The 25,726-nt window shown below is 42.2% G+C and overlaps 1 protein-coding gene across 3 annotated transcripts in view; it reads right to left on the bottom strand.

The window, feature by feature from the left end:
- Positions 1 to 25,726, bottom strand: part of MAPK10 (mitogen-activated protein kinase 10) — a 104,027-nt gene that overhangs the window by 66,819 nt on the left and 11,482 nt on the right. For all 3 annotated transcript variants that reach the window (XM_075090355.1, XM_075090353.1, XM_075090354.1), the window contains exon 2: positions 22,467 to 22,636. In XM_075090355.1, the coding sequence (XP_074946456.1) occupies positions 22,467 to 22,636 (170 nt within the window). The remainder of the gene's footprint in view (positions 1 to 22,466; positions 22,637 to 25,726) is intronic.

Below are 25,726 nucleotides of genomic sequence, written 5' to 3'. Positions count from 1 at the left end.
CTGTAAATAATTTGAAATAAACCTATTTAGCAGAAAGAAAAATTTTAGCCAGATGCAAACATAAATTCATGACTACCAAGAGATATATGTAATTATAGCTATTTGACAAGACTCTTTGCTGACTTCAAGCAGGAAAAAAAGAAAGGAAATAAATGAAACTCATTCTAGTCAGATTTACCCAAACCCAGATCATCATTTACCACTAATACTGTGTGTGAGTTCAGACTGTAATGATCAATGAGCAATGCTCTGTTATCGTATACTTGAAGGACCAAGCATTCATTTTTAAGCCTATTTCAAAAAGCAAAGAAAAGCATTCAAGTTTCATGCCCAAGTTTCTATTTCAATAGACACTTACAAAGCAAATGCTTAAAACTATTCTTCCCATACAGGAATGACTTATTAAATCACCAGTGAAATTAACATTTATGACTTCATCATATCCTACCCCAGAACAGACTGCCAAAACCACAGAAAACATATACTTTAAAAATTGACTCTTAGAGATGTGTTCCTAGGATAACAAATGGCCAATTTTGACAGTCATTAGTTTCAAGATTCTTCAGATGGGGCATACATATCCTTTTCAGGATGCTTACCCTTTCTCAAGTCACTACTTCATTAAAGTACTATTATTAGCTCTCAGATAATGGAATGGAAACCCAGAACAGGAAGGGAAGCTCCCAGCGTCCGGTCTCCTGGAGCAGGCTGTGAAATGGAGGCTCTCAGCAATCTCAGCAAACAGCTTTCTGTATTAAGAAAGTCTCTTCACTGAATGTTGTAGAAATGCAAGGGACCCTAAACATTCCTCTTACCTACCACTAAGTATATATATTGTGACAAATATAGTATTGAAGTATTTCTGAAAAGTTACTTAATATTACACCTGCTTTCTAAAATTACAAACTTCAGTCGTCTTTGCCTGCCTCCAGAAAGACTCCAGCTGCAGCCCTGTTTATTACGAATCACTGCTATTTTTATCTGGATTACTTGATCCTTCTAAGTAAGGTAGTTTTGCCACTGACATTAGCATTTTGCCTTATGTCTTTCACCCCAGCACAACAAGAGAGAAGAAGGCTGAAACTGATCTTGTTAAACAAAGCACTGATCTGTGTATTTGCAATACCCTGGTGCTGAGATCTCCATCAGTGGAGGGAATGGGTAACCTTGAAAATTACATCTAACAAGAATGCTAATGGCAGCTTATCCTCAACAATCACCACTGATATATGGAGCACAACACATTCTATATACAGACACATATCTAACTTCATATACACATAGAGATAAAAAGAAAAGCACAGATGGATGTATATATAAATCCTATTCACAGTAATTTCTCTGACTTCCAACTCCCTGTCTTTGGTTTCAGGTAACTATCACTCCTGCATTTTCTGAAAAAGTAATTTTTAGGAATGACAAGAGCCAAACATCTTTTTCCTGTATCAAGCAAAATTCCTGTAAAAGTAACCATAAAATATTTTAAGTGCTTTTTCTTCTCTCTCCTTAAGGTTCCATTTCAGTCAAGGACTCTAACAAAAAAGAGAGAAAAATTTATTTTGCTTTAAGCACACCTTAAAGTGTATTCTGGTAGGGTTTTCTGTGGGTTTTGTTTGTTTGCTTTTTATGTTTGGACTTACCAGTCTGTGCTGGTTTTGGCTGAGAAGGGGTTAATTCTCCTCACTGTGGGGGTCAGCTACCTTTCCAGCTTCCCGCGCTCTGCCGCGTGGCGTGGCAGGGGGGGCTGGGAGGGGCAGGGCCGTGGTGGGGGCGGCTGACCCCGACTGGCCAATGACAGGTTCATTCCATACCATGTGACACCATGACCAGTATATTGAGGGGGGGCAGCGGCAGCGCGGGCGCGGCGCGGCGCCGGGTCGGCGGGCGGCTGCGGCGCCGGGTCGGCGGGCGGCTGCGGCGCCGGGTCGGCGGGCGGCTGCGGCGCCGGGTCGGCGGGCGGCTGCGGCGCCGGGTCGGCGGGCGGCTGCGGCGCCGGGTCGGCGGGCGGCTGCGGCGCCGGGTCGGCGGGCGGCTGCGGCGCCGGGTCGGCGGGCGGCTGCGGCGCCGGGTCGGCGGGCGGCTGCGGCGCCGGGTCGGCGGGCGGCTGCGGCGCCGGGTCGGCGGGCGGCTGCGGCGCCGGGTCGGCGGGCGGCTGCGGCGCGTGCGGTTTGTTCTCGGCGGTTCGTTCCCCCTCTCCCCTCCCTTCCCCCCTCCCCCGGGGCTTTGCGCCTCTCGTTGTTCTCCTTTACATTGCATTTCTACTGTTGTTTCTTTTAATTTTCATTATTAAACTGTTCTTATCCCAACCCACGAGCGTTACCCTTCTGATTCTCTCCCCCATCTACCGGTGGGGGAGTGAGCGAGCGGCTGTGTGGGGCTGAGCTGCCGCTAAACCACGACAGTCTTTTTGGCGCCCAACGTGGGGCTCAAGGGTTGGAGATAACAACAGCTGCTGGTCACAGCACCATGTTGTCCTTTTTGCAGTTGGTGTTAAAAATCGGTGTTGGTTGTTTGAGTCTGCTGTGTTCTGCTGTGATTAGTAATGTTTTGCCTACAAGATTTGTTATACAAACACTCGTTTTCAGCTTTATCTGGTATTTGGGGTTTTTGCTGAAACCGTTACTGTACTTCGGATACCACCTTGTTGAGGCAATTAGCAATTATACCTCCTCCTCTGAGAGATTTTATATGGAGGAAATACAGAATAATACCTTTGCAACTTTGTTCTATGATGTCTGTGCCTTTGTTACAACAACGTTTTTGTATCTTGAACATCCTTGGGTGGTTAAGGTGCACTTATTGTTAGTTTTTGGGCATGTTGTTTTGGTTTTGACTAAGCAACTTAAGAATATCACCCAGAGATCTGCCCCGAGGCTTGATAGTTATGAGTGGCAGGGCATGTGGGATAGCGTGGGCAAATACCTAGGGCAGTGGGCACCCCCAGTGTTTTGGAGTTTCACCCCCGAACAAGTGCAGAATCCTAAAAAACTAGTAGAATATTTGGAGAAAGTATGTTGTTACGCTGGGAACTCCAGAGAGACACAGATAACTGCAACATGCTGGGGCCTGGCCCATGCATACCGAGCCCTGCTCAACAGTATTCAGTGCCCCCAGGGGGAAGAGAATGTCTCTGGATTGAAATGCAAAGTGACTGGCACTGTAGACAATCCAGCCCTGACAACAGGCACTGCAGCCACTCAAACCCCCACAACAAGTACCGGAGCTAGCTCAGAAAATAAACCCGTACCAGTATCAGTTGCCCCCATACACAAGACAAAATATTGGAAGCGGACATCAACTCGTTTAGAACGGGATGATGAAGAACCAGGGCCATCGCGGGGAGAGGAGGGAGAAGTAATAAATGAAATAGAGACCACCCGATCCCTGTCCTTAAGCGAGTTGCGAGATATGCGAAAAGATTATAGCCGTCGTTCAGGTGAGCACATTGTCACCTGGCTGCTCCGATGCTGGGATAATGGGGCCAGTAGCCTGGAACTAGAGGGAAAAGAAGCCAAACAATTGGGATCCCTTTCTGGGGAAGGGGGCGTTGACAAAGCAATTGGAAAAAAACCACAAGCCCTCAGCCTCTGGAGGCGACTCCTGTCTGGAGTGAAGGAAAGGTATCCCTTTAAAGAAGATGTTACATATCGCCCAGGAAAATGGACAACTATGGAGAAAGGCATCCAGTATCTAAGGGAATTAGCTGTGTTTGAGGTGATTTATGGTGACCTGGATGATCAACGGTCATCCAAAGATCCAGATGAAGCCGAGTGCACACGACCCATGTGGCGGAAGTTTGTACGGAGCGCACCATCTTCGCATGCAAACTCATTGGCAGTGATGTCCTGGAAAGATGACGAGACACCAACGGTGGCAGAGGTGATAGATAGACTCCGGGATTATGACACAAATATCTCTTCCTCGCTTGTCTCTGCTGTGGAGAAACTATCCCAAGAGGTCCAGCAACTCAAAGAAGATCTGTCCTACTCCCCACCTCGACAGAGCAGTGTCTCAGCTGTTAGGAATAAGCGTCCTTTGGCTCAAAGAAGGGGATACACACCACGGGCCACCCTATGGTTCTACCTGCGTGACCACGGAGAGGACATGATGAGGTGGGATGGCAAGCCTACTTCGACCCTACAGGCACGAGTACATGAACTGCAAGGAAGAACAGTCACTCAGGGAGGCTCTTCCAGGAAAGCTGCTGCTCCAGTTTCCAGCGAGCAAGTCCCCAGACAGAGGAGTAGAAGCGCAGATTTTATTTCTAAGTGTAATAGAGGGACTCCTGATTCACATTTACAGGAAGTGAGTTGTGACTGCCATGATCAGGACTAGAGGGGCCCTGCCTCCAGCCGGGTGGAGGAAAGGGATAACCGGGCTTACTGGACTGTGTGGATCCGATGGCCTGGCACGTCCGACCCACAGGAGTATAAAGCTTTAGTGGACACCGGCGCACAGTGCACCTTAATGCCATCAAACTATATAGGGGCAGAACCCATCAGCATTGCTGGAGTGACAGGGGGATCTCAAGAGCTAACTGTATTGGAGGCCGAAGTGAGCCTAACTGGCAATGAGTGGCAGAAGCACCCCATTGTGACTGGCCCAGAGGCTCCGTGCATCCTTGGCATAGACTACCTCAGGAGAGGGTATTTCAAGGACCCAAAAGGTTACAAGTGGGCTTTTGGTGTAGCTGCCTTGGAGACGGAGGAAACTGAACAGCTGTCTACCTTGCCCGGTCTCTCAAAGGACCCTTCTGTGGTGGGGTTGCTGAAGGTCAAAGAACAACAGGTGCCAATCGCCACCACAACAGTGCACCGGCGGCAATATCGCACCAACAGAGACTCTCTGATCCCCATCCATAAACTCATTCATCAACTGAGGAGCCAAGGAGTCATCAGTAAGACCCACTCACCCTTTAACAGTCCCATATGGCCAGTCCGGAAGTCTAATGGAGAGTGGAGACTAACAGTAGACTATCGTGGCCTGAATGAAGTCACTCCACCGTTGAGTGCTGCTGTGCCAGACGTGCTAGAACTTCACTACGAACTGGAGTCAAAGGCGGCCAAGTGGTATGCCACAATTGATATTGCTAATGCATTCTTCTCAATCCCTCTGGCAGCAGAGTGCAGGCCACAGTTTGCTTTCACATGGAGGGTCGTCCAGTACACCTGGAATCGACTGCCCCAGGGGTGGAAACACAGTCCTACCATTTGCCATGGACTGATTCAGACTGTACTGGAACAGGGAGAAGCTCCAGAACACCTTCAATACATTGATGACATCATTGTGTGGGGCAGCACAGCAGAAGAAGTTTTTGAGAAAGGTGAGAAAATAGTCCAAATCCTTCTGAAAGCTGGTTTTGCCATAAAACAAAGTAAGGTGAAGGGACCTGCACGAGAAATCCAGTTCTTAGGAATCAAATGGCAAGACGGTCGTCGTCAGATTCCAATGGATGTGATCAACAAAATAGCAGCCATGTCTCCACCAACTAGCAAAAAGGAAACACAAGCTTTCTTGGACGTTGTGGGTTTTTGGAGAATGCATATTCCAAATTACAGTCTGATCGTGAGCCCTCTCTATCAAGTGACCCGGAAAAAGAATGATTTCAAATGGGGCCCTGAGCAACGACAAGCCTTTGAACAGATTAAACGAGAAATAGTCCATGCAGTAGCTCTTGGGCCAGTCCGGGCAGGACAAGATGTAAAAAATGTGCTCTACACTGCAGCCGGGGAGAATGGCCCTACGTGGAGCCTCTGGCAGAAAGCACCTGGGGAGACCCGGGGTCGACCCCTAGGGTTTTGGAGTCGAGGATACAGAGGGTCTGAAGCCCGCTATACTCCAACTGAAAAAGAGATATTGGCAGCATATGAAGGGGTTCGAGCTGCTTCAGAAGTGGTTGGTACTGAAGCACAGTTGCTCCTGGCACCCCGACTGCCAGTGCTGGGCTGGATGTTCAAAGGAAACATCCCCTCTACACACCATGCAACTGATGCTACGTGGAGTAAATGGGTTGCACTGATCACCCAGCGGGCTCGAGTAGGAAACCCCAGTCGCCCAGGAATCTTGGAAGTGATTATGGACTGGCCAGAAGGCAAAGATTTTGGATTATCACCAGAGGAGGAGGTGACACGTGCTGAAGAAGCCCCACTGTATAACAAACTGCCAGAAGATGAGAAGCAATATGCCCTGTTCACTGATGGGTCCTGTCGCCTTGTGGGAAAGCACCGGAGATGGAAGGCTGCTGTATGGAGTCCTACACGACAAGTAGCAGAAACTGCTGAAGGAGAAGGTGAATCGAGCCAGTTTGCAGAGGTAAAGGCCATCCAGCTGGCCTTAGACATCGCTGAACGGGAGAAGTGGCCAGTGCTCTATCTCTATACTGACTCCTGGATGGTGGCAAATGCCTTGTGGGGCTGGCTGCAGCAATGGAAGCAAAGCAACTGGCAGCGCAGAGGCAAACCCATCTGGGCTGCCACATTGTGGCAAGATATTGCTGCCCGGGTAGAGAAACTGGTTGTAAAGGTACGGCATGTGGATGCTCACGTCCCCAAGAGTCGGGCCACTGAAGAACATCGAAACAACCAGCAGGTAGATCAGGCTGCCAAGATTGAAGTGGCTGAGGTGGATCTGGACTGGCAGCATAAGGGTGAACTATTTCTAGCTCGGTGGGCCCATGACACCTCAGGCCATCAAGGGAGAGATGCAACATACAGGTGGGCTCGTGATCGAGGGGTGGACTTGACCATGGATATTATTGCACAGGTTATCCACGAATGTGACACATGCGCTGCAATCAAGCAAGCGAAGCGGGTAAAGCCTCTGTGGTATGGGGGACGATGGCTGAAATATAAATATGGGGAGGCCTGGCAAATTGACTATATCACACTCCCACAGACCCGCCAAGGCAAGCGCCATGTGCTTACAATGGTAGAAACAACGACTGGCTGGCTGGAAACATATCCTGTCCCCCACACCACTGCCCGGAACACTATCCTGGGTCTTGAGAAACAAGTCCTGCGGCGACATGGCACCCCAGAGAGAATTGAGTCAGACAACGGGACTCATTTCCGAAATAGCCTCATAGACACCTGGGCCAAAGAGCACGGCATTGAGTGGGTGTATCACATCCCCTATCACGCACCAGCCTCTGGGAAAATTGAAAGGTACAATGGACTGTTAAAAACCACACTGAGAGCAATGGGGGGTGGGACATTCAAGCACTGGGATACACATTTAGCAAAAGCCACGTGGTTAGTCAACACGAGGGGATCTGCCAACCGAGCTGGCCCTGCCCAGTCAGAAATCCTACATACTGTGGAAGGGGATAGAGTCCCTGTAGTGCACAGAAAAAGTATGCTGGGCAAAACAGTCTGGGTTCTTCCTGCCTCTGGCAAAGGCAAACCCATTCGTGGGATTGTTTTTGCTCGAGGACCTGGGTGCACTTGGTGGGTGATGCGGGAGGATGGAGAAATCCGATGTGTGCCTCAAGGGGATTTGATTTTGGGTGAAAACAGTCAATGAACTGAATGGCACAATGTGAACTGCTATATAATACTGTGTGTCACCTCTGTGTTGTATCAATGATATCAGAGTACGAGCCTCCCAACCCATGGAAGATCAACTATGAAACAAGCCGTGCAGCAGTGATGGAACGATGACTGACTCGGTATGCAGCAACCCAACGCCACACACCATCTCTCCCACCCGGAAAGACGGATACAACAGATGGAGCCCAGAGTCATGGACTGCGTGAACTCAATGGACATTTTAATGGACATTTTACAGGGAAGGTCTATGAACTAAGGGAATGATGTCTGTGTATTATGTTAAAGGATGGGAAGGGGAGGGGTGGTGGTTGGTACGGTTGTATTGCATCATATGGGACCTGGGCATGGTGTAAATGGTATGGAATAAGGGGTGGAGAATGTGCTGGTTTTGGCTGAGAAGGGGTTAATTCTCCTCACTGTGGGGGTCAGCTACCTTTCCAGCTTCCCGCGCTCTGCCGCGTGGCGTGGCAGGGGGGGCTGGGAGGGGCAGGGCCGTGGTGGGGGCGGCTGACCCCGACTGGCCAATGGCAGGTTCATTCCATACCATGTGACACCATGACCAGTATATTGAGGGGGGGCAGTGGCAGCGCGGGCGCGGCGCGGCGCCGGGTCGGCGGGCGGCTGCGGCGCGTGCGGTTTGTTCCGGCGGTTCGTTCCCCCTCTCCCCTCCCTTCCCCCCTCCCCCGGGGCTTTGCGCCTCTCGTTGTTCTCCTTTACATTGCATTTCTACTGTTGTTTCTTTTAATTTTCATTATTAAACTGTTCTTATCCCAACCCACGAGCGTTACCCTTCTGATTCTCTCCCCCATCTACCGGTGGGGAGTGAGCGAGCGGCTGTGTGGGGCTGAGCTGCCGCTAAACCACAACACAGTCCAAATTTTAGAATTAAATTAGACCTTCTCATTCTTACCTTATTTTTTCCTCCTTTTGACATTTAACTTTGGAGTTTCTAAAGGCAGACATTGATATATTACTATTTACAAACAGTACATATTCCTCTCTTCAATAATTTCTATTAAACAGAAAAAAATAAATTTTTAGAGTGAAAATTTCTCTCCTGAAAGTATCTTTAAAAATAGTGAATGTCTTCCATGAAAATGGTGCAAAAGAAAAGAACTCCATACATGCACCAACATGCAGAAACAGTTTTCCCCAAACAGTAAAAGTCAAAGGCCACTGTAATGAACAAGAGCCTTTCAATGTCCTTATTAGGTTTGGAACTAAGCCTGTGTGCTGAAAACACAGAAAATAATCATTAGACCCAGTTGCCAACCTGTTGTCAGAATGGCTACTCTACGCTCCGGGTCAAGCCTATTTCTCCTCAAAACGCAGAGAAATTCAGTGGCCCCCGAGACAATATTCAGAGCTGATGCTTAAGGGACCAATACAGTTTCATAATGGATGACTGCTGCACTCTTCCTGTTACTGTATAAGGTTCCAGCTATTTATTTTGAGTTTCCATCAGCTCACAGCTTATTGCAATCAGCTGGTAACAGCTGGATTAGGAAATAAAATCAAGCTGTCTCCTCAACAGCATCACAAGTCATAATTTACATTTTTACTATTGCGACGGTTGATTCACAGAATAAATAAATCAGCCTCCAAGACCTTCCATGAGCTTCCTCATCACAGCAGAGATTACTGATTGAGCTCAAAACATTCCTTCCTGCACGGCATGGGGCAGCAATGACCGTGCGTGCTGAAGTGCAGAACAGGAGTCAAACACAGGCATCCTGCCACAGCAAATACCTTGCCAGCCAGGTGCTCCAGCTTGTGCCCTTCGGAGCCCCTTCACATGCCAAGATGACATGAAACCTAAGCCTCAAAGACAAAAAGAAAGGGCGAACTAAGCTGTCAACAAAGTGCATTTTAAATGGGAGCAGGTCCCCTCTTTGGGCCTTTGGGAACGTTGCAGCCAAAGCAAGGTAACTCGCTGCCAAACATTCAACACATGATCTCTTACCCTGTGTTGGAACGAAGTAACATAGGAGAGGACAAAAGTGCTTGAATTGTTTGGGATTATCATCCTAGTCCTTGAATGAGAGTTCAAAACTGCGGTCAAGATCATATAGTGAACTCTGTAGCACTTAAAGTTCAAAGATGTACCATTAAAACTCAATGATTTTATGACAAACATTCTAATGTGTGGCTTTATTTTACATTTCAGTGGTTAATCAAGTTTTCTTTTCAAAGAAAATTCTTAAAGAACAAGGTCTATCGTTCAGTGTGCACATGTTTTCATGTATTTAGTAAATTATGGCAGGCAAAATCCAGTTAAAAAGAAAAGACATGTCTTGCTCTTTACTTGCACAATGCTCTTCACTTAGTGTACTACACTAGAAAATGCTTGCTCTCAAACTTTGCTTGTAAAACTTACAGTTCTGATACTGAAATAAAGTCCTCTGAAAGTGAAGAAGTTTATTGTCCAATTCATATCCTGGATTTTACATTTAGAAATGAAATATTTTTAAACAGAAAAGAGCATATGTGGCACATTTTGTCCAAGAAATGTCCATGCCTCCTGTATCATTTCATTATAGTGTCACTGACATTATTACTGCAGCATTTTAATACAGGTTTCTTTACCTCACTACAAAATACTTATTCTATTTCCCACCTTCCAAAATACAGCTCTCTAAAGGCCCTGGTTATATGTTTTAGCTGAGCTACATTTTTTTCAGAAACCAGACCAAAGCTTTCTTGTATCCATACATTAAACAAGAAAAGGTGATTTAAAGAGCTCTACACATATTTCTGTCTGAAAGTGTATAGTAATGACCCCCAAAAAGAAATAAGAACTGCTTACATGACCCGTAGTAACTGTGCTTATTGAAATGGGAGTCAAACAGGCCAATCTTTGCCACAGCTAGAAGAAACTACTTCAACAGGAATCTTTCCCCAATCAGATCTGTGACAGTGTATGCCTAGATATTTATGGTCTTAAAGAACTTGTTCAGAAATCCAGAGGGACTCATGTTTATTCTTACAAAAGCAAACATAAAGTCCAAGCCCACAACTCATCCAGTCCACTTACTGTCACCCATAAAGGATTAGAATAGTATCAGTTTCATATCCAGGACATCTGCAGTCCAATTTTGAATCCATTCTGCTTTGGACCCATTCTGTTTCAAGTACTACAGTCATTGCCTGAAATGTCAGAGCCAAGCAGTCTTTTCCAGCAAAGATACACTGGGAAGCACAATGAATTTGTACTTCTAAGGACAACTAGATCTGAAAAATATGCTGTGAAATTTATTTTACAATTCAGTCATGCTGAGACAGCTCTTATCTGCCAAACTTTCAGATGGGTGGTCTGAAGGAAGATGATTGAGCCATCATACATAAGACAATGTAAAAGAAGGTGCACAGAAAAAAAAAGGCTGGAATGCTTATTTTTAATAAATATATTTACAATAAAAGTTCATTCAACATCTGTCACCGGTGGCTCCAGATGTAGTATATTATAATTTCACCAATTGTACTACTGGGTAAAACTATAAAATAAAAAAAGTAATTCACTATGTGGAAAAAGAAGCTACACACTTGGAAAACTGCCAGAAAACAGAGGAACCATGGGCTAGAATCTATTAAGAAAAAGGAGGTTCTGCAGTAAAATTTGCCCTCTATTACTTGCTGACAAATTCTTCTGTTACTGGGTTGAACCTGCTCTGCTGATATCTGCTTTTAAAACAATTACACATACAAAAGTATCAAGTTTGTTCATGTTAACAAAGTGCTTTTCCATGAAAACCTCCAGTAATTGGCGACTATCCTCTCCATCTCCATCACCACCACAAACTCCAAGCCCATGTATACAGGAGCTCCACACCTTGTACACACCAAAATCTCTTGAATGAGCTGACAATTCAGATGTGCATGGTTCTGCCCTTTTGGCTGGAATTGTACAAAAACACCTCTGTGACTCTCATCTGCAGCTTGAACCTCAATTTAGTTATCTTTCTAATTACATGAGCTGGTGATGCCCTAACAGGAACCATTTTGGAATCCACCAATAAGTTCTGTATATTGATGCAAGATAGACTCTTCCCATAGCCATTCTCACTCACAAAGACAGTACGGGGATACAGCAGGAAAGGCAATGTGGAAACAACTATACTGTTCACACATCACCTGGCACGCCTCTCAAAATAGCTGCCATTTTAATTTGCCTGGTGACTAAAATATTCATGAGGATGCTGAATATAAAGTATGTTTACATACTTATCTGCATATACTCTGCTAATCCTTTATACTTGGCTCTGAAGTCTGCTACGACTCAGCTGTAGAATCCTTTTCTGAGCAGAACTGTAAAACCAGTAATTACTGGTTCTGCATTTCTCTTATCACTAATTCACTGTATTGTCTACTAGCTGACAATAACTTTTGTTAACTGCCAGTCTAGGAAATTCAACCTGGTCAGTGAAAGAAGCCAAGGGTTTTTGTTTTTCATTCTGCTTCAAAAGTGCTGTAGTACAAAATGCTTTCCCTTATGTGTGACATGTAAGAAGTTACAATCTCATGGTTTCAAAAGTATGCTACGCTACTCACTCTTCGTATGCTCAAGGATTTACCAAAGACAGAGCAAGGTAAAAATCTGAAAAATGGAACAGAGCTGGGGGTGCCTATCAATGTTCAGTGGCAGAAAATATATGGGTAAAGGAAGTTAAAGTGTGATTTGTAGTTAAACTATATTGAGTAAATATTTGCCCAGCATTTGGAGAATAAGACACTGAATCTGGCAAAGACATCTCACATTTAGTGCTCTGAACTCTCAACAGGGTATATAAACTTTGGAGAATTTTCAAGTTGTGAAAGTAGCAAAGTCGTAAGTCGTCCAGTTCCTCATTTAACAGCAATTTATAAGACCAGGGAAATACGGACAATGAGGCAGAGTCTGTGCACCTGGCAGGAGTTGAGTACCTAGCACATTCAAACTGTCACATGATAGATCTGTTATTTTTAGATCTACAAACTGAAATAGAAAACAGCTACTACCTTCCATAGACACCTCACAGTCCTAATTTAAAAGACTTGCTGGCTTGCCAAACAAACAGAACAAAAGCTGTCAGTTTAGAGAAAAGTAAACATTATTTCACAACCTTTCTTGCTGCATTTCTCAACTGATTAAAAATCAGAATTCAGCCAAGCACTAAAAATGTATAGCCAGCAAGTCATCACTGGCAATGTGATAATCACGGAAGGAAAAAAGAGTGAACATAAAAAGGTTAACCTTAAAAGATGACTCAAATTCTTGTTTCCCAAAACTAACCCTGCAATCTCTGCAAGGCTATTCTAAGCAGACAGAAACAGAAGATCAGAGATGCTGAAATGTCACTTGGTGACTTGCTGCTGTTCTGGGAGGGAAGAAAGCCAATGCTGCCATGTATGTCACCTTTACCCTCCCAACCAAAGGGCTAATCCACAGCCTGCCCCTACACTGACACTAAACCAACCGAGGTTGCTCTAATTCATTCAGCACTCTCTCATCCAACTGGGATAATTCTGTATCTACAGTCTCTCATACTGAGGGACATCTCTGACACAGGAAAGATGCTAACCAGTAAAACTGATGGCTTGTAAGGATACAAAATGTTTTACCTGCTGTATAACAAGCCAAAACCACCTTTGTTCAACAGGAACAAAATTTAAAATTACTTAGGTTTTTGAGTTGCCCTGTTACACCAGAAATTTCAAGATGTAGGTGCTCTGACACAATTTTACAACAAGATTTTTGTTTGAATTAGAAACCCTACTCACTTCTGTGGCTCATGGTCAATTAGTGACCTCAGAGCAAGACAATTTATTTCCAGTTTGTAAATGGGCACCCATGAATTTTGGATGGAAAAGTGTAACACCATGAATCCAGAAAAGAATAAAAGCAAAAAATACAATTAAAAAGAAAACAAAAACAACACCTCAATGTCCTGTTTGCCACTTGCTTTCACTCCTGCCTTTGAGTCTTCCTCCTTTCTGCTTCCCTTCCTGCCTCTCTCTTCATCGCCAACTCTTGCCCATACTGGTGAGCCTTCCCACTCATATCATGCCAGACGCATCTCACATTGTTTGCAAACTCCACCTAGGCTTCATACACAATTTCTTGTCTCATGTTGTCTTTCTATTTTGCACAACTTTTGTTATATTCCAAGTTTTTTGGCTGTCACTGTTTTTTATGATTGTCTAAGGACAGCAGGTCTTTGCTTCCTGTAAAGCACTGTGAAAATCTGCAGACCACAATAATATCAGAGAATAAATATCAACAATACATGCTGCCAAAGAAAATTGTTTTATCTGAGTTGCATTCCCTCCCAGACTGGCTCTGGTTCCATTTCTGGTTCCATTGCTTCTCTGTTTTGATACATGCCCTTTTATTTAGATGCTCTGTCCTATAGCCCTATCTCTCTGATTCCATGTGCTCACAGCTACTCTTCTATATCAGGAGAAAGCCCCTGTCCCTAAGAGGGGACGGAAGTGTTTAGTGCAATTGCTGTCATGTTAAATATGGTAATCAGTGATTACAATGCAACAGCCTTCATTTCAGTGGTGACAGGATTTCAAGCAAATGAAATAAAAGGATAAGTCTGAACTCAGTGAAGGAATGGCTGCAATGCGCTGACACTAATTAATTCCAAACCCGATTTCCTCCTTGAACTGAAATATGTCTGCAACTGAACTGCCGGCAGACAACCTGACACAACAGGGGAAGCAAGGAGACTCTTGAAAAAAAATCTGTCTGACATGTCGCAGCACGGGAGTGAGACAGAACAAATGTGAGAAATCTGAAGATCTGGCACTGACCAGAAGAAATTTTGATGGGGTAGGACCAGTTAGGTGCCTGACATCTGTAAAGGGAGTTATAAAATGTTCCTGCCTGAGAATGAAAAGTGTAAGTTAAATTGAGTTTTTAACTACCCAACACAGAAAGAGCTTAAGTTACACAAACATCAGTTACTTCTCTGCAGCCACAGAATTTACAAACAGCTGATGAATTTTTTAATGTCTCTAACAAGATCATAGATGCTAATCCAGTCATGCCTATGAAAAAACCTGCTCTATACCTAAGAGTTGTACTGATCCAACTGGTCATCCTGGGTGTCAATGCTCTCAGATAAGCCAGACAGTGCCTTTACAGTACTGTAGTTTATGACCAAATAAAGTGAGTATTGCTGTCAGGGTTCACAAAGACAGGTTGTGCAGAGATAGTTTCTACACCAACTTATTTACGTTTTATTTCATAAACTTGTACAGAGAAAATATTGAATAGATTTTGCCTGCTTGACTATTATAGTCATGGAAACTATACAGGTGTTTTAAGGAGAAAAGAAGAAAAAAGGACAGAGTCAGAAATATAAGCAGTCTGAGCATTTCAGAGACAGAAACCCTGATCTTTTTGCTGGGAGAGCATACTGTGGCATGTTTTATTATATATTGTTTGTGATTACCAGAAACTAAATTGCATTTTAGATTTCTGTGTACTAGCAAAGGGAAATGAAACACAAGAAGACAAAACATGAAATACGTGGTGACTTCCTGCCTACCAGGAACCTCTGCAGTTAGGTAGAAAAAGGACATTACAAAAAAATTGAGAAATATTTTTTGTAAAATAATTACATGTCAGACCTTTAAAAAAAAGATACAACATAATTCTTGCTCAAACATTATGGGCCTTCATCCTGCCTCAGGTGCCTTCATGCACTGCTACTGGATGTACACTTTTTTGTTTCTTTCCCACTTACATTAAACATAGTAGTAGTAGATAGAAGGAGTTGTAAGAATCAAAGCAAACATGGAATAGAAGCTGCTTATTCTCAAAGACAATTAACTTATCTCATCATGTGTTATGTATATTTTGACATATCGCGGCTATTCTCTATGATCCTAACAGCAGTTTCCTCCACATCCAAGCTAAGTTCTTTGCTGAGTCATTAGCAAGAACATTACAAGACATTGCCGCCTCCTCTTACCCCATTTCCAAGCAAACTGTGTCTGAGTAGGTGTTACTGTGCAAATTCTAATAACATCACCTTAAGAAACACAAATCTGACCAACTTAGATAGCACCTTCACTCAATATTCTGGAGCTCAAATCCACATAAATACTCAGTCTTTGCTATTCCCCAGGAGTTTCTCAGCACCTTAAAATTCATGTGCTGGTGATCCAGATTCCAAATACAACTGGGAAATCTGTTGTCTTTCTGAAGAATCAAGTCATAGATGTATGAGAACAACAAACCAGAATGTGCTGTTCCAGCTGTACATCAGATGATGACCAATGGCTAACTGAATATATGCAATTAAATTTTTGGCATTTCGGAGCAATGACACACTAGAAAATCCAAGTAATACTACAATGTGAATCCAAATTGGTAGCTCGAGAAAAATACTGCAATGTACAAATGAATGAGTGAGGCTTGAAGCTTGCTGTGAGTTTACTTACAGTATTTCAACATTTAAGAACTTTTTTAAGAACATTTAAGAACATTTTTCCAAATGGAAAAAAAAATTCTGGCAAAAGTTTAAACAACTTGTTCTCGGAAGAAAAAAAAAATCTCATCAGGTGTTGTAATTTTATGAGGTGATATTAGCACTGGGAAACATCGGAGAACTTGTTTCAATTGTCATGGTTATCTCACTAATGGTACTGTAATAATTCACATTCCTCTCGCACAAAACATTTGTAAAACTCTCTAAGGGTTATCTAAGGGACACTCAGTAGTGGAGTGTCAAAGCACATCAGCAAAGCACACAACAGCATGAGAAAGAGCACAGGAGCTGAACTAATGGATACAATCTGGAGAATCTTTAACAGAACGGGATAAATCTGCCGTGCCAGCCGACAGAATGTTAAGCACTACAAGTCTGTGAGATGTGACTGTGTAACTGAAATGCAAGTAACTCAACTCACAACATATGCTCAGCACTGATTCATAGGAGAGACTGGGACTGACAAAATTAATACTGCCACTCCCTTCAGAGCTATTGAAATTCTAGACATATCTGGGCACATGGTACACTTAATTTTTGTCCTCTGAATGATGTGTATTCTTTGTTTTCCTCTGAGAAAAAATAGTGATCTATCCTGTGGTGAGAACACCTCTGAATTCCAATGGAACTATGCCAATTTATACAAGTGGAAATGTTGACCTCTACCAAGTAATACGGTATTTCAATGCAGTGGCACAAAGAAACCAGAACGGTATTACTGGGATAGCAGTGTCATGATAAATACACTGATCTCTCAAGAACTTTAATACATCAGTGTCCAGCTAAACAATACAAATAACATTGTGCATTAACTGTAAGGCGCTGAGATATCCTCTTATTCTCCACCTCTTTTCCACTACACTATAGCAAAAGCATAGACTATTCTTCTTTGATCAGTGTGGGCTCAGAAATTATTATGCTCAGAAGTGGCAGCTCCTCTTTTCTATGGCTTTAACATTATTTCAATTGCAATATCGCTTTAGAACCTTACACTCAAACCAGAAGTCAATTGTGCTACACAAAACCAGAACTGAAGGATAGCCATCATACAAAAGAGTTCAAGTGTTTCTGCAAGTTCAAAGATCTTATCCTCTTCATCATCTACAGGCACATTCCACATAGAAAGTAGTCATATTAAATTGAGGTCTATTTTTAAGTGGTTCTATTGATTATGTTCATATCTTCACAGACCTCCAGCAGAGATCTATGAGATGGAAGAGGTTTCCCTATAATAACTGTCTTAGTATATATAGTGCATGAATATACAGAGAATTAGAGGACGTTTTGGCCAACTCCATCTTAACAGATCTTCCATTACCAGTAACATGACACAACAGGACACTTCCCTGTGATAGATCCAAGGAGAACAGCAACAAAAACCCCTTCATACTAGACATCTTGTAGTGGACAATATCTGTCGCATTCCTCCTCTGCACACTATGGGAATTGGTTGAGTCACCATCTCTGGAGGTATTTAACAGACGTGTAAACATGGCACTTAGGGACATGGTTTAGTGGTGGACTTAACAGTGTTAGGTTAACAGTTGGACTCGATGACCTTAACGGTCTTTTCCAATCTAAATGATTACTTTTGGAATCAGCCACTATATAAGCCACAACAAGCACCACCATTACAACATGCTGATTTGAAAGAACTCTGCACTCCTTAAGATTCAACCACCAAACTACAATTAAATCAGCAAAGAACCACCTATGGTAACCTTAGGCAACATAGTAAGCTATCACTTAACTTGCTGACTGTATCTGTTACAGGGAACACAAAAAGACTCTGCAATCACCTTCATATTCAGGCTCAAAGATGTCAGGAAATCACTAATTCCAAGGAAAAAAACTACAACAAATTGCCCAATTTAATACTTCAAGAATATATTTAGAGTCTCCTTGATATCCGCAGATAAGAGATCTTTCTAAATTTATAATGTGTTCACTGAAGAGCTACCAGGACTTTTCAAAACTATCCTCAAATGACCATTCCTGCTCCTGCACCCCCCAACATTACTCCGAGACACAAAAACTTCTCACATAAACTAGATAACATAATGCACTTCCCAGCTAACATTCCCTTGGTCCAGCTGACACGTCATTAGACCACATCCCAACAACATACAGCATGAAAGCCTGTCTTCACTCTTCAGAAAAGAGCAAGATAAACATTCAGGATTTCAGCTGAAAGACATCATCAGACTTATCTATTTGACACTCACCCAGACAACTTCATCTTCAAAGCTAACACTTTCTCCTCGTAATGCACACAGGTATAGGCACCAATGTGATCATAAACCAGGCCAGATGTCTTCCTAAGCTGCTTCTAAGATTTTAATTACCAGTATCCTCAAGCCTGCAAGTGATGCCTTCACTCCCTGACATGGAAAACTGGACTTCACCCTTGCTTCCATCATAAATTCAAAAACTATCCACAGGCCTTTCGAATTGCTTTTGAATATTCCTATACAACATCGTTTTTCTAGACATCACAGGCAGTATCAAAAAATATCACAGGCAATATAAAAAATGACAGCTTGCAAACCACAGCAGAAAACCTACAGATCAATTGCCTTGCTTCCAGCAAAAAGCAGTCATTTAAAACACAAAGAATCACCCACTCCAACATCAGCATATTTCTGTTGATTTTATGGAACATGAGAATTTCCCTCCCTTCACCCTCATCTAAACCATCCATACCCACAGGCTGAAAGTGACCTGTCTCTCCCTTGTAAAATAAGGTAGCTGTCAACCCCACTGTAACATTGCAGAGGTTGTATCAACTGCCTCCTCTCTCAGTGGTTTAAAGTGGCATGTATCTAATTAAACTCAGAAAACTGTTCTTAACTCATTTTACCTTTGATGTTTTCTGTTTCTATCAGATTTGAAGATCAACTTGTGTGATTAAAAGCCTGTGTAGTTTTTACAACTACAGCATAGTCTAATAAACTACAAGCTCTGTTTCAGCTATGTCCCATTGTCATCATGCCTGTAACAACATGATAATTTTATGCAGACACACCCTAAATAGTCTTTCTCACAGATGTCAGTGTGATGTACACTCAGCAAACAGCCTACACTTGCATTAAAACTAGTTTTTGCAGAGTGAAGAGGAACTTCCCTGCTCAAGAGATTCCAAGCAGCTTTTTCTTTCTTCCTGCTGGCAAAAATAATTTTGTGAACATAGTTAACACAAATCCCACTGAAAGCTCCCACAATTAACTTCCGAAGATACCAAACACACTACATCTATAGCCAATACCACTTTCTCACTGAGTTTATAATTATTTCACATGGGTACAATGACAATTATAACTAACACCCATACCATATGGCCCTTTTTCACATAATTTAATAAATTATCATCCCCTGAAGACCCTAATATCTTTACTTCAATGCTTGCATATCAAGAAAATTATTTTCTTTGATGTAATTTTCAGAATAATCAAGTGAAATCAAGTCCCAACTTCTTTTGTAACCACATTCCCTGCTTCCTGTGCCTACTTCTGTTCCATGACATGAATTATTTTCCACTAAAATTCTCCTGCTTATGTTGACATCTATTTATAGAATTGTATGAGGAAGATTTCAGTATTCTGTGGCTTCGCCTAGGAACCCTGCAACACCAGCTTCCAGAGTAGCCTGAAAAACACCATGTCTCTCCTCCATCTCCCTCTGCCTCTAAATTACCTCTTGGGCCACAGACAGTTTGCCTGCCTAACTATGTCTGGCAAGGTGCTAAGGCAGCCAGCATGCTGGGCATGTGCTGTCCCAAATCCAAGTTAAGAGGGAAGCTGTTGCTAGCAAGTGGAGTTTGGTTCTGAAGTTAGTGCTGAGGCAGTCCTTGGCATGGAATATCTGGCACCTCATTGGTACTGAGAGATGTGATGTCAAATTATTGAAAAATCTATTATTAAATAGGCCCTTTTTTCTCAAGATGTGGGAATTACAGTTGTGTGGCCAAGTACCAGAAAAAGCAGAAAAGTCATCAGCAGCTCAGCTCTTCCAGCATGGGGTAGACAGCATGGACTCCACTTGCCAAGCTGCACAAATCCAGGCTAGTCAAGAAGCAGGCTACTGACTGCAACTGCTGGCAGCAGCTCAGTCCTGAAAGGGTAGTTAGCATTTACCAATAATACTCTCCTTTATCACTCCATAAAAACAGATGTCACTATGCACTAAAGCTGTCTCCAGTAGCTGGGTAGGCCATCACTCCAGCCAGACAACACATGGTATTCTTTTACCTAAATTATCTGGAAGGAAAATCCAGTAATAGTGCATGCTATGAGAAGTCTGAACCTAAACCCCTCTGAGCTATCCTACCAGTGTCTGCCCTTGGTAGAGGAACAACCAGAAACGACCCATTCAGCTCCTATACTTCTGCTAATTCTGGCACTAAGAGACAGAATTGCATCCCAGATCAGTTACACTTCTTGAACAACAAGCCATTAAGTATAAACAGACCCCTGGATCTAAGAGAAACTTACTGAAGTTTTTCCCGCTCTTTTCATAAAGGCACTCTTCATGGCTGTTCTTTGCAAACGAACAACATGAGCAGGGCAAAAATACCTCCCCCATGAAAGCCAGCAGCAGTCCGCAAACAGGCAGTTTTTCAGTATATTTTTCCCCCTAAATTATTCTGCTTTTTCTAGATGTAACCCTATATCCATCAAAATATCCGTAGTTTCTAAATAGTGTAAGTTTCTACAATAGAAACTTACACTACTGAAGTTTATTATGTAAACTTACTAGTAGTACTATATAATTATTATTACACAAGTAGAAACTTACACAACTGAGGATTTTTTTTTATCATGTATTGTCTTCTCAGCTAAACTACATATATTTATCTCACAATTTTTCTCATTTATTTACCATTTCACCATTCATTCTTCATCCTTTGTTCATCGTTTGTTAATGTATTTCCGGTAAATTATGCCTCATGACAGGTAGACGGCAACGTAACATATACCAAGCAAAAATGCTCATTATCTTCCCCATCTATCATGTAATACTTCTATATCTGTAGCATCAGACCTTAAAAGGCTTTTTATGGCCTCTCCATGTGGGTTGGACATTTCAGAAGATTTGTGTTAACTTCCACTTAAACTTGTCTTCTGATTTTATTTTCTTTCCTAAGACGTTCTGAATTTTTGCCTGTCAACTCTTAGTATGAAAGACATATTCACAGGAGGTTATTGATTTTATTTAACTTAACTACTATGGTTTTTTGCTGCTCATAATTGATCATTACAGCAATTCAGTTGCAGAGAGGTTCAGCAAAATCTGATTTTCCTCTAAAATGAATAGAGGATAGTAAGTAAGAAGAAAAAATATCTGTTGCTATATATGGAAGTGGACAAATAGTGCAAAATGAACATTAATAGTACTCAACACAAAGTATGTTTCTTTCCCAAAGCTGATTTTAAAGTAACCTTTAGCTCTTCTGTGTTTAAGATATGAAATAAAGTACTTGATCATTTAGATAAATCTTTGGACTTGTGTGGCCTCAAAGTATACTAAACACTGGAAGCGACAGACTGAGACCTAAGGACATGTTGCTAACTGTTACACTATCAGCTTTAGTGTCAATGCCAATGATCCATGGAAGCCCACTTGCCCCTAGATTAAAAGAGCTTGTTGCTTTACCACCGCCTCCAACTGCAAGGTAACACACAATACATCAAAGTCAGAAAAATGCAGTGATAAAGATGACAAATAGAGTTAGACTTCATCTCTGATCAAGTTACAGATAAAAGATCGTGTTAGTCACCCTAATGCATTATAATTAAACAGGTTAAAAATGCCTGGACAGAGACATTTAAATACAAGCCACTGAAATTTCAGAGCCATCTTTAAGAAAGCAGAGGCAAAAGGCAACCAGGATATCACTAGTCTTGAACATTATAATTTCAAATTCCATAAGACTTTTGTATTATTTAGGAGAGCTACTGAATTTGTCTTTTGTTTGCAGTATTCACATCACTGCAACGTCTCTTTTAAGAAATAAAGGAAACATTAGCAGTTACCTTGATTTGAAAGGCTTCCGTTCCAGATACTTGAGAATGCTATGGGATATGACAAGTTTCTATATTGTTCTCAGTAACTTTTACTGTACAAAGTCTAAAATTACAGGGTTTACTTGGGATATTATTTGCACTGCCTCTGGAAATAATGTCACAGTTCTCAATTATGATAAGATCTTTCTCCCGCTTTCTTGCTAGTTACATTTTGATATGTGGAGAAATAAACGTAGCACTATCATTCTCACCAGCAGGATAACTTATTAGGGAACCACTAGGCTCCTTCTGCCTCAGGATGTCTGTTGCCTGACTGTTATTTTTGCAATTTTGGACAACGTCTGTGGCTAGCAAACTGTGAAGAAAAGCAAAGGCAAATCCTATTTAAAAGCATAAGAGAAACTTCTGATACTTACCAAACTATTCCCTGAGCCCCAGAGCCAATAGGTTTCAAGTTCTGGTAGCGTTTGAGAACTGTGAAGGTAGAGTCACCTACTTCCACACTGTAGAACTGGTTGTCAACTTTGCTTTTGCTCATGTTGTAATGTTTGGCAATATATGACACATCCACTTGTTTCCCAAATCCCTGTTGTACAGAAGGTAAGGGGGAAGGGAGTGGAAAAAACACAGACACCAAGGCTGGTAAAACATCAGAACACTGATAAAACACAGTCAGCTTAATTTTCCAATACAAATTCTTGTCATTTTAGGCTCATTGTCATAGATCTACATGAATCCTCAAATGCTCCCAAAGATTGTATTAAACGCTCTTTCACCCAGGAAGTGAAAGTGGGGTTTATCACCACTGGCTTTTGCATTCATGCTGATTCTGCCCTCATTTGTATTGCAATAAATATCTTATTTTAAAATGAGAAGACTTACATCAGTGTAGAAGTAGGACTAGAGACACAAGAATTAAGCTCTTCATCGTTGGTCAGATATAACAAGTAGGTCTATTTGCATGAGCACTAAAACCTTCCCTGAGCATATGATAAAGGCCTTGAGAAGCTTTCAACAGGAATTGCAGAAGAACCAGGGCAGTTTAAGAGACTAACTCGGACCTGATTTGGCTCAGTATCATGGAGAGTATTCAGTAGTTCAGGAGATCTTCCCAAGTTCTGGGTTCCTATGGATAGAAGAGTTGCTCTCATGACCTGACAAATGCAATAGTCCTAAGCCAAGGCTAATTCTCAGGACACAAAAACAAGTTACTGTAAACTTTTTATGCTTGCACTGCAGAGCTGTAACCTCACCCAGATTTGTAGAATTACAATGCAGAAACTTACATTATAACTGTTTAATGACTACTAGGAGCTCACTTCCCTGAAGACTATGGAGCAAAGTATATAATAATTTGAGTATTTGTAACTTAGGATTCCATACTACACGATGCAAAAGTTCAATATATTACAACAGATCTGTCCTCAAGTAGTTGACAATTCACTTATGGAAGTTGAGACTTTTCAAATGCCTTCTATAAGAAGAAGCAAAGACCAATGTGCCTCTCTCTGCCTGTGCATTTATTTTCAGTGCTCACAAACACAGCTTCTAAACTGCCCTATTTGCTCTATTATAAATTACTTTCAAAAAAAATCTGAATAATCAAACGTGTTATGTGACTACAAACTACTAAGTTGAATTTTTATGGAGCCGGGTGTTCTGGTTTTGGCTGAGATAGAGTTAATTTTCTCTGGTATGGTGCATTTGGAATGGTAATGGGATGGTGCATTTTGGATTTCATATGAGAATAGTGTTGATGGCACATTGATGTTTTTAGTTGTTGTTAAGTAGGTACTAAGTGTTGCTAAGTAGTGCTTACACTAGTCAAGGACTTTTCCAGCTTCCCATGCTCTGCCAGGGGCACAAGAAGCCGGAAAGGGAGGGGGCACAGCCAAGACAGCTGATCCAAACTGGCCAAAGGAGTAGTCCATACCATGAGATCATGCTCAGTATATAAAGCTGGGGAAGAAGAAGGAAATGGGGCATGTTCAGAGTGATGGCGTTTGTCTTCCCAAGTAACCATTACAGAGGATGGAGCCCTGCTTTCCTGGGGGTGGCTGAACACCTGCCTGCCCAAGGGAAGGAGTGAATAAATTCCTTGTGTTCTTTGCTTGCTTGTGCAGCTTTTGCTTTACCTATTAAACTGCCTTTATCTCAACCCATGAGATTTTGCACTTTTACCCTTCCCACATCCCACCACGGCGGGGAGTGAGCGAGCAGCTGTGTGGTGCTTGGTTGCTGGCTGGGGCTAAACCACAACACATGGGAAAAAATGAAATGTTGATGTGGAGAACAGTATTTTTTCAATTTAAAGGAACATAATTCCAGTGTTCCATGAAGCTGGTCATTAAAAACAGATAACTGACCTTGCTGAGAACTTGGATTCTCATGTTTGACTTAGGACAATTAATATTCGTTTCCTGTCTGTTTCACTGCATGGCCGACTGTCACTGGACAGCATTGGTTACTCCTAACCACCTCACTGAGAGACTTTGACACTTTTTAATAAACATAGCTGTTCATTCAAACAGAAAATCTCATTTCAGAAGAGCAATTAGAAACATTACATTTACTTGTTAATCAGATGCAAGGCAGGCCTTTTTCTCCTTTTTTCTTTTTTTTTCCAAATGCAAAAAGTGAGAGATTTATGAAAACTGACACAATGCTAAATTCAAGCTTACAGAGAGTGAAATGACTCTGAAAACGGTTTGAATTTTTCTCATCTGAAGAAGGACAGACTGTATCTGATTCACACTGTGTAGCCTTAGTCTTAAACTCCTTCCATTACATGAAGAGAGATGCATAAATTTGGCTAGGTCAGCTATTCATACCAGACCTGGAGTTGAGAGGTTTTATTTTAATAATATGTCCTGATAGACAGGAAATAATCACAGCTCCCTCTGGCTAGACAAACACATTTGCAGTGTGTTTTCTTCTGATGTCATTATCGGAACAATGCAGATGATATTCAGCATTAACAACCATTAGTCTGAAACCAATGTTAGTGACCCTGACTCATAGCCAGCTCCTCTGGAAGTACAGATACAGTGACATTTTTAAACAAGCCAGATGACTGTTAAGGCTTGGGTGAGCCAGGCCGGCCATAACTCCTTTGCACCCTCATTCCCAAGCCACCCAACAGTTCATCATGTTGTATGGAGCTACCTGGGAGAAGATACTTTGTCACTCTGCATTTAGAACCCTGTGCACATCAAAATTACTTGCTTTTAAGTTAGACTGACCCTGTGAACTGCTGGCCTCAGGAATCCCATCCTACCTACAGTGGGATTTCTGAACTAGTGCAGCTCCAGCAGGTCGTTATTTTATATCCAGGAATATCTTAAAAATCAATTAAAACAGCTCAGTAGAACCACTCTGTAGTACCTCAGTTATATAGATAATTCATGTATGCAATTGCTTCAGTTTCAACAGCAAAGTTATGTTGATCAATGGGACAGAGAAGATCACAACCAGTAAGACATGGTTGGAACACACAAGCATCCTGATGAGCAGCTCTCCTCTGGATAACACAGACTGTTCCTACAGCAGTCCACTCTTAACCGTGTGTGAGTAGGTAACAGAGACTGTTTTATTTTTCATTGATTTTTTTTTTTCTTTTTAGATTAATAATTTTCTCAAAGTCCATCTACTTAAAAATCTGTAAGCCATAAGGAGC

Source organism: Phalacrocorax aristotelis, chromosome 4 (genome assembly GCF_949628215.1).
Source record: "Phalacrocorax aristotelis chromosome 4, bGulAri2.1, whole genome shotgun sequence".
Classification (NCBI taxonomy): Eukaryota; Metazoa; Chordata; class Aves; order Suliformes; family Phalacrocoracidae; genus Phalacrocorax; species Phalacrocorax aristotelis.
The sequence above is the reverse complement of the archived record's forward strand: the minus strand, read 5'-3'. Positions and strand labels throughout refer to the sequence as shown.